This window comes from Protopterus annectens, chromosome 15.part0 (assembly GCF_019279795.1).
Source record: "Protopterus annectens isolate FY-2018-M chromosome 15.part0, PAN1.0, whole genome shotgun sequence".
Classification (NCBI taxonomy): domain Eukaryota; kingdom Metazoa; phylum Chordata; order Ceratodontiformes; family Protopteridae; genus Protopterus; species Protopterus annectens.
The window spans coordinates 436,194,217-436,207,221 of record NC_056749.1 but is presented as its reverse complement, the minus strand read 5'-3'; the positions used below and the strand labels follow the sequence as shown (position 1 = coordinate 436,207,221).

At 39.8% G+C, this 13,005-nt stretch overlaps 1 protein-coding gene across 2 annotated transcripts in view; it reads left to right on the top strand.

The window, feature by feature from the left end:
- The first annotated feature begins 11,128 nt into the window (after positions 1 to 11,128).
- The window catches only part of TMEM185A (transmembrane protein 185A), a 483,347-nt gene continuing 481,470 nt past the window's right edge, over positions 11,129 to 13,005 (top strand). The window contains exon 1 of one of the 2 annotated variants that reach the window (XM_044057176.1): positions 11,129 to 11,283. Coding sequence is in view for 1 of the 2 variants with exons in the window: in XM_044057175.1 (XP_043913110.1) it covers positions 11,388 to 11,425 (38 nt within the window). In the remaining variant the exon portion in view is untranslated. Of the gene's footprint in view, positions 11,426 to 13,005 lie in introns of both variants that reach the window. The other variant, XM_044057175.1, reaches the window with a different exon arrangement.

The window sequence follows — 13,005 nt, the reverse complement described above, 5'->3', positions numbered from 1 at the left end:
TGGATCCCTAGCCGGAACGACAGGAATGGCCCCAGAGTCCTCAAGCTGAACAAGCCACATTTCACCTATGTCACCTGAAGCAGACATCTGCGAAGCCTTGGATGTGCTGGGAACCAATCCCTTGGTGGTTTCCAAAGAGGTACCCACCGCAGAAGCAGACCCAACCTCCGGTCATACCACCATGTCTTCACTGACCTCAAGGGATACATCAGAGGTAAGAGGCACAGCTGAAGAGGTTTCAGGCCTTTGTTTGCTCACCTTCCTCTTCAAACCCAGCTCAGTTGAAGGACCCCTAGAACCCTCCATAACATCTTTAGTCAGATGTTTTAACCACTGATTTTCTAAGTAAAGATTTAGAGCCAAATGTAAGCTATGCAATGTCTTAGGCATGAAAGCCTGACAAATAGAGCAGGAGTGGTCGTTGTGACTAGGCTCTAAACAGAAAAGGTAATGGTCGTGGCTATCTTTATGTGGAATCTGCCTTCCACACCTGTACTTGCCATTTTGAATGACATGAACAATAACAAATGGCAGTAGCAAAAAAGCACATCTCTAATGGGGCACTAATCTGAAGCTGAAGCTAGCAACAACATACACAATCCGACTGCAGATCATACATTGGAGTCAACCTTCTGAATGGCGGCAGAAAAGTTCTGAGGATGGTACGTGTGGATGTCCCTTTTACAGCTGCTGTTGTCAGATCATACATGAGGCATCCCTCATACCAGCAGTGGCTAGAAGCTTTTATATACTGACCAGATATCAGGTTGTAGGACAGAAGACAACCCATATATAAAGAATACTGCAACATTGAATAGAAGGACATCAACTGGTTTAAGCAAAAGTAACTCAAAAATAATGCATATTTAAGTTACTAGTTACTAAGAAAAGTAATATATTACTATTACTAGTTACTATTCTGAAAAAGTAACTAGTTATATTACTAGTTACTAGAAATTGTAATAGATGACAGTAATATATCACGTAATGTAATATATTACTCCTATCACTCCTTTTCACAACCCTAATATTGAGAAATGTGGTGACCTCACTTAGTTTTGCAGAAACTAAAAAAAATGTTAAGAAACATTCCACAGTGGGAACAAATTAAATAATAATCAAACCTAATTTTCTATATTAACAAAAAAAAACATCACTTGGATTATAAGGATGGAAAGTTACATTTCGAAATCAGAGGGAATTTTTAAAAAAAGAAAAACAGTTTATTAGCAAGTAATCTAACATAAGGGGAAGATATTAGTAGATAAGAGATAGGTGATCAAAAATGAGAAATGAAAAAGTGTAAGAGAAAATGAATAAGAACATATCAGAGAAAACTTGGGAGTTGGTGTAATGGTTAAGGTGTTTACCTAACCTTTCAGACAGAAGGTGCAGTTTCTTTTTTCAAATGAAGTGATTGGCTAAGCTTGAAATGGCCTACAGGGGCAAGTAGCCTAGTTCTAAGTTATGAACTTATGAAAGAAGCAGAAATAGAACAAGGTGAAGTAAAACCATACATTAATAGAAGTAATGAAACAAGGAAAGTTACTTAAATGCCTTTATATAATACACCAAGAATTCACAGTGAAGAAACATGGGAATTGAATTCAAAAAGCCCTAATGATAAGCATTGGTTTGTAGTAAAACAGAGCTGCTATGCAGTATACTTGTATACTAAAACCCTCAATTATTCACAAAGATCTTCTATTAGTGGAGCAAGAACACATATATGGTCTTACTCCATTGTGTAAGCATTGTACTCCATACAGAGTACATATGCAAATTGTCACCCTTCTGATGCTGTTCCTGATTCAGTAAGGCAGCACCAATGAAGTGCCAACTTATTTTAAAAGGTTAGCTTGCAATCACAGCTGCATACTATACAGTGCTTCTTAACTTTTCATTGCAGCAGTCCACTTTCCCAGTAGTATGTTGCTAAGGACAGAATGGATTTTTACAAATTCTTATTGCATAAGTGTATGAGAGAGTGCCACTGTGAGTTATTTTATTGAGGTGTGAAGTTAGAATCCAGTCAGTGGTACATTGTTTGCTTTTAACTTTGTGATAACTAGGAGGTGTATTGATTAGTTTGCTAAGGCGATATAGGCTAATTGCAGAAGAGGGAAAGTTGTAGCTGAAGTCATCATCATCATCATCAACCCACTTCTTCCCATTTTCTATATGGGGTTGAGGTGGCGTGTCAACTGTCGCCATCTCTCCTGATTCAATGCCAGTCTCCTACCTTCTTCTGTAGCTATGCCTGACCGTCACAGGTCTTCTCTCACACAATCCATCCATCTCTTTACTGGATACTCTTGTTTCCTATTGCCTTATGAGTGTCTGTCTCAAATCTTCTCCAACAGATTGTCTTCTGCTTTCCTGTACATGTGCCTGAACCACTGTAATTTGCTCTCTTTGACCTTCTCTGAAATTGGAGCTACTTGGGCTTCTTCTCTGGTGTCCTCATTTCTTTGTCTGTCCCACAGTGTGCATCTACCAGATGTCACCAGCTCTGATTCCATTTCTATAACCTAGGATAAGGTCCTATATATTTTTTCATCTCCTAATATAATGATATTATGAGTTATGTTAATCTTCCATTATGCTTATGTTGTTGCTATTTAGGGAGATAAATATGACTTATGTTTCTTACTTTGTAGGAGGAGACCATTTATCATAATCGTTAAGGTCTTCACCTCCCATACAAAAGTTATAAGGTACAAGGTTTGATCCTGATCTCTAGTCAATGTGTGTGTGCAGTTTGCTTTTTAATGCTTGTGTTTCTGTGGGGCTCCTCTCAACTTCCAAAAAAGAAACAAACAAAAAAACACACATTCTGCATGTTTCCACCTCAAACTCATCAGAAAGTAGTAATGGGCAGCAGCACAGGCGATAGGTAGTACTTATAAGAGGAAGAGTTGTATAAACCAACCACTTTAGCTATCAGCTGTGGTTTGCAGTATCCTCTAGACAGGAGAATGTCAATCACAGACTGTGCACCACGTCAGGGCTAGTCACTCAGCTGTGCAAAAAAATTGGTTCTAGGTCAACAAAAATGGACATGGACATTTGTTGGTGATAAGTGGGTTGGGAACCCGACCTACTCTGACCTATGCCAGTGACCCATGCTAATTGTGGGAGGAGTCTAATAATGATCACTACTCCTAATATAGGTTCACTGACAGGATGCTACTTGGAAGTAGATGGCATGACGGTAAGCACAGATCCCAGATGGATGTAGTCTACTACTCGGGAAAGATAGAATAGAAATTGTGTGGGAATTGTAATGAGGTAGAGTCTCCAGAAAACAGGGAGGGATATTATCAGAATCAGTGATAGACTCATGGTAATCAGACTCCAATGTAAGGATAGGGTACTATTCATAATCTCAGCCTATGCACCATAGCAAAGTTGTGATAGCAAGGAAGAGACTGCATTTCAGCAGGAGTTACAGGACCAGCTAGATAAAGCAGGACTGCAGCAGTTGTAGGGTCAACTAGATAAAGCAGAGCAACCTGAGTTGATGATAATACTGGGGGTCCTGAATGCATATACTGAGGCAGATAGAACAGGATATGAAGACTGTCAGGGTCCACATTGATGGGACAACAGGAATAAAGAAGGATAAGTCATTCTGGACTTCTGTATATCAAATGGCTTAATGGTGGCCAATACCTGATTAGCGAAGAGTGATAGTCACAAGATGACATACAAGAGTGTCCAACATACACCCCAGGAAATGTCTTCCTACTAAGGAAAGGGAATTGGAGTAGAGGCAAAGATTGCAAGTCATCCCAGTGAAATAACCATCCCATGGCATAAACCACTGGTGGTCACAATCAGCTAAAAGCAGTGGTTAGAGAAGGTTCTAAGGTCAGCAGATACTAGGCTGTAGATCTAGAAGTTGACTAGAGAAAAAGCATAAGACTTCAAGGAAACACTCAGAGATTTAGCACTTCAGGAAGAAGAGGAAATGGGTGGAGTTGAAGAAGAATGACAGCACCTCAAAATAGCATTTGTGAGATCTATAGGATAGATATGTGACCAAGCCATGTATGGAAATAAGGTACAAGCACACTTTCAACAAGAATTTCAGAAAATTACATGGGAATATAGAATACTGCGGTGGTGGTGCTGCGGTAGCATTGTCACCTCACAGTAAGACGTCCTGTTCGATTCTCAGCTAGACCGTCTTCTGTGTGAAGACGTGCATGAATGGGCGTACCTTCGCTGAAGGTTGTGCATCAGGGCCAGCAACTCGGCACATAAAAATCTACTGCCAACCATTAGCGGACTGGAGTTCCACTGTGGTGACCCCTAACCGGGAAAAGCCGAAAGACACAACAACATGGGAATATAGAATGGAAAACTGAAGGCAGACATTGGGGTGAAATTGAATCCAGTCAAAACACTTGTCATGGCAGCAAATTGAGAAAGCAGAAGAAGGTGAAAATTGAGATTGAAGAGGAAATATTAGAATAGGTTAACAGCTTCAAGTGAGAGGGATGGTTAAAGAGAAGGGAAGTCTGAATGAAGAGATAAGAGCTAGAATAAGAGAGGCTGCAGCTATCTGACATACAGAGTGCTAGGGGTAGTGTGACAGAAGAATGCTAAAGAAGCTGAAAAGTAAAGTAAGGTGTACAAAACAGTGTTGCAACCAGTACTACTGTATAGTACGGAAGAAGGTAGAACCATTGAGTATGCTACAGGGAATGAAGATGAAGTGTCTGAGATGAGTGGGAGGATGCACACTGTGGTGCAGCTGAAGAAATGATGACATTAGCAAAAAAGCCAAAGTAGCTTCAGTTACAGAGAAGATCATGTGGTTCAAGCACATGTGCAAGAAAGCAGAAGATAGTTTGGAAAGTACATTTAGAAGAGACAGGAAGAAGGCAAGAGAAAACAGAGATGTTTAGTAAAGAGATAGATGGATTGCTTGAGAGAAAACCTGTGACACTCTGGCATGACAGTCAAAGAAGGTAGGAGAGTGACAGTAATCAAGAAGGACAGAGACTGTTAATGTAACACTCCAACCCCATATATAAAATGGGAAAAAGTAGGATGATAATGATGACCAAATCTTTAGCATTTCAGAATTCTGGAATAGATTTCTAATATGGGATTATGACTCGACTGTTAAGATACACAATAGTAACAGAACCACCATGTCTGTAATTATGGTTGAGCATGAGAATAATGCATTCTTTATGGAGTATTTCCTCATTTTCAGTATATGATTTCAGCCCACTTTCATTTACTATAAGGATGCCAGCTGCATGGAAGTTTATCCAGGAATGGAATTCAGGGGGCTTGCTATTGATGTTGATGCTTTTGATGTTAATGTTACATCTTATGGGAAAAAAAATAAGGATAAGGTGAAAACTTTGGAAAGTACACTCAACATAACAGTGATATAAAGACTTTAATATTGTGTTGAAATCTGAAATGTAATTTAAGAACATTTATTTATTTATTTATTTATTTATTTGTCCTTTGTTAACCTGGTTCGTCCACTGGGCTGTGGGCCCATTTTCAATGGAGACCCGAGGAGAAAAGCTCCACAAACACATGATAAAAAGATGATGCCAAAAAATAATACAAATATATCATAACAAAACCAAGTTACATTGCAAGTTTAAAAACATAAAAAAGGGCAAGATAAAATGACATGCGAGTAACAACATTAATGCTCTGTAGATAATCATTAAAAGTATCGACAAAGCTCCACAAACACAAGATAATGCCAAAATAATCTTCTTCTTCTTCTTTCGGCTTTTCCCGATTAGGGGTCGCCACAGCGGATCACCTTGTCCGCTCATGATTGGCAGTGGAGTTTTACAGTGTCGAGTTGCCAGCCTGGCGCCCAACCTTCTACAGAAGGCACACACACACACACACACACACACACACACACACACACACACACACACACACACACACACACACACACACACACACACGGCCAATTTTAGAGTGTCCAATCCACCTACAGCATGTCTTTGGGATGTGGGAGGAAACCGGAGCACCCAGAGGAAACCCACGCAACCACAGGGAGGACATGCAGACTCCGCACAGAAGGCACCCCAGCTGAGGATCGAACCGGAGAACATCTTGCTGTGAGGTGACAACGCTAACCGCTGTACCACAGTGGCCACCCAAATGCCAAAATTAATAATACTCATATATCGTAACCATAAAAAGATACATTGCAAGTTTAAGAACATTAAATAGGAAAGGTAAAGAAACATAAATAACATTAATACCTTGTAGAAATCCATAGAAGTATGCATTTTGTGCATGTACAACAACAAAATGATAGAGGTCAAGTTGGTGAAACAAAAGAGAAAAATAGTGGTAAAATTAGAGTGAAGTGAAGGAAATGAGGAGGAAAGAACAACATAGAGGAATAGTAAGTGGAGTGGAGTGAATAGCGAAGAATAACTGAAGAGACATAGAATAGCAAAGAGTGGCAGTTGTGTCGGTTATAGTGGGTGGAGTGGAAGGAGAGGTGGTAAAGTTAGATAGAGTGGAGAGAGGGAAATGTGGAGTAAAGAGCTGGGGTGGTCAGGGAAATAAGTAAAAATAGGGGGCAAAGTTGGGAGGAAAGTTTAGTTTTAAATGCTCAGTGGTGTAGCATTTATATAAGTGAACAGAAAGCAATGTTACAGGATGCAATTTTAAAAGTAATAAATGTAAAGTAGGTTGAGGTGATGTTTACCGTATTGTCAAATGGTTGAAACAATAAAAGCTATTAAACCAAACTGAAATTTATGATCTAATTTTAGCCATATTCAGGCTGTCCCAGAAAATACTTTATGATGTGCCTACACAGTAGTCTCTTTCTAAGCATAATAGGCATATGTCAACTTTTGCTAATCCAGAACGCCAAGGAGTCCAGTAGTTTCTTTAGTCCTATAAATATATTTTCATCATGATGTTATTCTTGTCTCGTTGTAATTGCAAGAACCATAAGCCCTCCCCATTTTATCTGTTTCTTCTGTGAATTTTTTAGGTTACAATAGTGTTTCCCTCAGTTTCACTGTTTTTTTTTTACTTCAAAGATTTCTACTGACTAGGGTTATAGGTAGTTACATAGGTTTTGTATGAATGGCCTGTCTGAGTGGTTTTCTTCTCTAGTTATGATGTGTTTCCTAATAATTTGTTTAGTGTCCATTAAATCCAGCCACTGGGGATGCACAAGCCAGTGGATTTCTTCGTGCCGGTCCCAAGCCTGGATAAATGGGGAGGGTTACATCAGGAAAGGCATCAGGTGTAAAACCTCTGCCAAATAACATATGTGGGCAGTACAGATTTCCATACCAGATCGGTCGAGGCCCGGGTTAACAATAACCACCACCAGTACTGTTAGCCAACAGGGTGCTGGTGGAAATTGGGCTACTGTTGGCCGAAGGAGAAGAAGAGGGGGAAGGCATGCCTGAAAGCAGGAAGAGAGGAGGAAGGTTAGGAGTGCAGTAGTAAGGGTAGGAACTTTGAATGTTGGCAGTATGACTGGTATAGGGAGAGAGCTAGCTGATATGATGGAGAAGGAAGGTTGATATATTGTGTGTGCAAGAGATCAGATGGAAGGGGAGTAAGGCCAGGTGTATAGGAGGTGGGTTCAAATTGTTCTATCATGGTGTGCATGGGAGGAGAAATGGGGTAGGGGTTATCCTGAAGGAACAGTATGCCAAGAGTGCTTTGGAGATGAAAAGAGTGTCGGATAGAGTGATGTTTATGAAGCTGGAAAGTGATGGTGTAATGATGAATGTTGTTAGTACATACGCTCCACAAGTTGGGTGTGCGATGGATGAGAAAGAAAAATTTTGGAATGAGTTGGATGAAGTGGTGGTGAGTGTACCCAAGGGTGAGAGACTGGTGATTGGAGATGATTTTAATGGGCATATTGATGAAGGGAACAGAGGGGATGAGGAAGTGATGGGCAGGTATGGTGTTAAGGAGAGGAATGCAGAAGGTCAGATGGTAGTGGATTTTGCTAAAAAGGATGGACATGGCTGAGGTGAATATGTATTTTAAGAAGAGGGAGGAGCATAGGGTGACATTCAAGAGTGAAGGAAGATGCACACGTGGATTATATCCTATGCAGGAGGGCCAGTCTAAAGGAAATTGGAGACTGTAAAGTGGTGACAAGAGAAAGTGTAGTTAGGCAGCATAGAATGGAGGTCTGTAGGATGATGTTGGTGATCAAGAAGAGGACAAGTGTGAGAGCAGTGCCAAGGATCAAATTCTGGAAGTTGAAAAAGGGTGATTGTGAGGTGGAGTTCAGAGAAGAGTTAAAACAGGCACTGGGGGGCAGTGAAGAGTTACTGAATAGTTGGGTAACTACAGCAGAGATGGTAAGGGAGATAGCTAGAAAGGTGTTTGGTGTGACATCTGGACAGAGGAAGGAGGACAAGGAGACCTGGTGGTGGAATGAGGAAGTACAGGAGAGTATACAGAGGAAGAGGCTGTTGAAGAAGAAGTGGGATTGTCAGAGAGATGAAGAAAGTAGACAGGAGTATAAGGAGATGAGGAACATGGCAAAGAGAGAGGTGGCGAATGCTAAGGAGAAGGCATATGGAGAGTTGTATGAAAGGTTGGGCACTAAAGAGGGAGAAAAGGACCTGTACCGATTGGCTAGACAGTGGGATCGAGCTGGGAAAGATGTGCAGCAGGTAAGGGTGATAAAGGATAGTGAGGGAAACGTACTCACAAGCGAGGAGAGTGTGTTGAGCAGATGGAAAGAGTAGGGGCTGATAAATGAAGGGAATGAGAAAGAGAGAAGGTTGGATGATGTGGGGATAGTGAATCAGGAAGTGAAACAGATTAGGAAGGAAGAAGTATGGACAGCTATGAAGGGGATGAAGAATGGAAAGGCTGTTGGTCCAGATGACATACCAGTGGAAGCATGGCGGTGCTTAGGAGAAATGGCAGTGGAGTTTTTAACCAGATTGTATAATGAAATCTTGGAAAGTCAGAAGATGCCTGAGGAGTGGAGAAAAAGTGTTTTGGTACCTATTTTTAAGAATAAGGGTGATGTGCAGAGCTGTAGTAACTACAGATGGATAAAACTGATCAGTCACAGCTTGAAGTTATAGGAAAGATTAGTGGAAGCTAGGTTAAGAAGGGAGGTGATGATTAGTGATCAGCAGTATGGTTTCATGCCAGGAAAGAGCACTACAGATGCAATGTTTGCTCTGAGACTGTTGATGGAGAAATATAGAGAAGGTCAGAAGGAGTTGCATTGTGTATTTTTGGACTTGGAGAAAGCATATGATAGGGTGCCTAGAGAGGAGTTGTGGGATTGTATGAGGAAGTCAGGAGTGGCAGAGAAGTATGTAAGAGTGCTACAGGATATGTATGAGGGTAGTGTGACAGTGGTGAAGTCTGCAGTGGGAGTGATATATACGTTTAAGGTGGAGGTGGGATTACATCAAGGATTAGCTCTGAGCCCTTTCTTATTTGCAATGGTGATGGACAGGTTGACAGATGAGATCAGACTGGAGGCCCCATGGACTATGATGTTTGCAGATGACATTGTGATCTGTAGTGAGAGTAGGGACCAAGTTGAGGAGACCCTGGAGAGGTGGAGATGTGCTCTAGAGAGGAGAGGAATGAAGGTCAGCAGGACTAAGACAGAATATATGTGTGTGAATGAGAGGGAGGATAGAGGAATGGTGAGGATGCAGGGAGTAGACTTGGCGAAGGTGGATGAGTTTAAGTACTTGGGATCAACAGTTCAGAGTAATGGTGAGTGGAGAAGAAAGGTGAAGAAGAGAGTACAGGCAGGGTGGAATGGGTGGAGAAGAGTGTCAGGAGTGATTTGTGATAGACGGGTACCAGTAAGAGTGAAAGGGAAGGTCTACAAGAGGATAGTGAGACCAACTATGTTGTATGGGTTGTAGACAGTGGTAATGACAGAAAGGCAGGAGTCAGAGCTGGAAGTGGCAGAGTTAAAGATGTGAAGATTTGCACTGGGTGTGACAAGGATGGACAGGATTAGGAATCAGTATATTAGAGGGTCAGCTCAGGTTGTACGGTTTGGAGACAAAGTCAGAGAGGCGAGATTGCGTTGGTTTGGACATGTGCTGAGAGATGCTGGGTATAATGGGAAAAGGATGCTAAGAATGGAGCTGCCAGGTAAGAGGAAAAGAGGAAGGCCTAAGATAAGGTTTATGGATGTGGTGAGAGAGGACATGCACGTGGTTGGTGTGACAGAGCAATATGCAGAGGACAGGAAGAAATGGAAACAGATGATCCGCTGTGGTGACCCCTAACGGGAACAACCGAAAGGGAAGAAGGAGGAGTGTCCGTTAATATCTTAATGTGTTTTATTAGTGTAAAGATGACTGTGCTAAGATTTATTGGTTTTATAGTTTATGTTTGTTTAATCAGTCTTAGTTTGCTTATATAGAATTGGGTCCATCTTGCTGGTAATGCCATTTTCCTGCTGTGTCAGTGTTTCATTTTATATTCTATCTATTTATTTATTTATTTTTAAAATAATGACTTTCATCTGCAGCCAGGGGTAGATTTAGACAGGCAGTGTTCTTGAGGTAATATGCATTTGTATCTTTGTGTGTGTGTATTGTTCAATGGGTCTATGAATGTGTGCGTGTGTGTGTGTGTGTGTGTGTGTGTGTGTGTATATATATATATATATATATATACACACATATATATAAATAAATAACGTATTTATATATGTATATGTATGCATATAATGTTACATGTTGTGCTGTGCATATATTAATTTAATTTATTTAACTATGTTAAGTGTAGTAGAACCTTTGGGCGGTTCAGTTCCGTTAGTGTGTGAGTCTATATATATATATATATATATATATATATATGTGTGTGTGTGTGTGTGTGTGTGTATATATATATATATATATATATATATCGCTCTGCCTATATATGTATAGTCATAGATTTTTCTCTCTACATATATATATATATATATATATATATATATATACACACTCACACAGAGTTAACTCAGTCTGCCTGCTTGCATAGTACCCACAGCTAGTATTAAACTGTGGAATCTTATCTTCCTAAACCAATTTCTAAAATAAATTATAAGAATGAGGAAAACTATAAATAGTTTCTATTCTGACACTGCGGACAAGAATGTAAAGATCAGCCCTGACGTCGAAGGGGTGTGGCAACATTTTTCTGACTGACCTTTAGCTTGGGGAGCAAGTTTCACGTCCAGTGCATGATGGGATACAAGGAACCTTGACGGAAAGCAAGTTTGTACTGTTACTAACCTGGAAAACGGAGGTACTAGTGAATTGTTCTTCTGCGGGAAAACGGCGGTCTTCTTGTAGTTTAACTGGCATTTTCCTGTACAATGTTGGAAATCTAGAACATTTTCCAGTGGAATCATGAATTTAAGAGGCCTTTTCCAAGATTTTAATCCTAGGTAAATAACTATAAATTGATAACTGGTCTAATTATGGTAGTTTCCCCATAAGTCAGGCCGCCTAGAAAACCATCTGTACCCGAGTAATTCAAAGGGAACTTTAAGGTACTGTATTATTAATAGGGAGTCTAAGGACAGTGTGTTTACTTGAACGTTTAGCGTGTGCTTTTAACTTGGCAATAGCTGGTTCCGTTTTTTTTTCATACCTTTTCCTATACTTGCAAATGAATTGCGATGTTTCATGATTTTGGCTTGGCATCCGGTGCTGGTTTAAATTGTTCGATACCATGAATGTTTTGAAATGTAAACGAACTATCTGTTCTGTCACCTGCATTTGACAGCTCACTCACTTGTGGCGTCACATAGTCAATCAGTGATAACAGTATGTTAAAGAAAATTGGTGTTTCTGACTGCGCATGCTTGTATATCGAATATAGGTTTTTTATTTGACTCACTATGCACCAAACACACATTGAATATACTTCAACCCTAGTAAGCTGTAATACGATGGGCAAAGGGGTAATGATCTTTCTGCACTGAACTGCCCAATGCTCTTGCTGTGCTGTTCTTGTTGATTCACTTTGTATGCTCTTGCTGTGTTCTTGTTGATTCACTTTGCACGTTTTCTGGGCTTAGACCCGCTTTTAACAGCAAAGCGGCAGTGCTTCCTATTTGATTTGGGAATTTCTTACAACGTAGAGATTTTGTAATGAAAGAGAAGTCCTTTTACTGGAAGTTAATTGTACTGTAGGTTTGCTTTCAGAGAGGAGTTTTGTAGTGCAACTATTGGTGAGAAAATAATATTTTTGGAAAACGTTTTTATTAGAAGACATGGCTAACAGCTTAATAAAATTGTCTGTAAAAAGTGTAGGCACCGATTATAGGGTTACCACCTGCCCCACTTTGCAAGGGACAGTCCCTCTTTAGGCAGTTGTGTCCTGTTAAAAAAATAGCAAATGTTCTGAGATTTCAGGACAAAAATATTTCCTAAGTTTTCTTTAATAGTTGCATTAAACAGTTATTTTATATATGAAACTTCTATATGTTATATGAAGTAGCATAAGCAATTAAAATGTTAGTAGAATAAGCTTTTATTTGTGCAAAAAAAGTAAAGTTCTGTACTATGCACGACTGTAGGTATGTTTTGTCCTGGAAAATCTGACATTTCTACAGAACGTGTCCCACTTTCGGCTTTTAAAAAGATGTCAACCCTAACCGATTATAGTTTTTATAAGGCCTAATGAAGACCTGTTGATTTCAGTTATATTACAAACATGGCACTCTCACCTGTGGATCTCAAAATGTTTGTAAATATGAATGTTACTTTTTCCTTATTAGTAGGATAGTTTGATGTTAAAAATAGGTATACTTGCCGTAGTGGTGCTACTACTGTTTGTAAAATGTCCCTGTAATTTATATTATACTTGAGAGACAGCTGAAATGTTTAAGAAGAGATTGCTGAAACATTTCGTAGATATAAAAATAAGATGGTGAGTCCTTTTGCCACATACTGTGCTGCTTTTCATTAATTAATTTGCAGTTTGTAATGAGATGGGAAGATTTGTAAAAAGTTTTTTTTT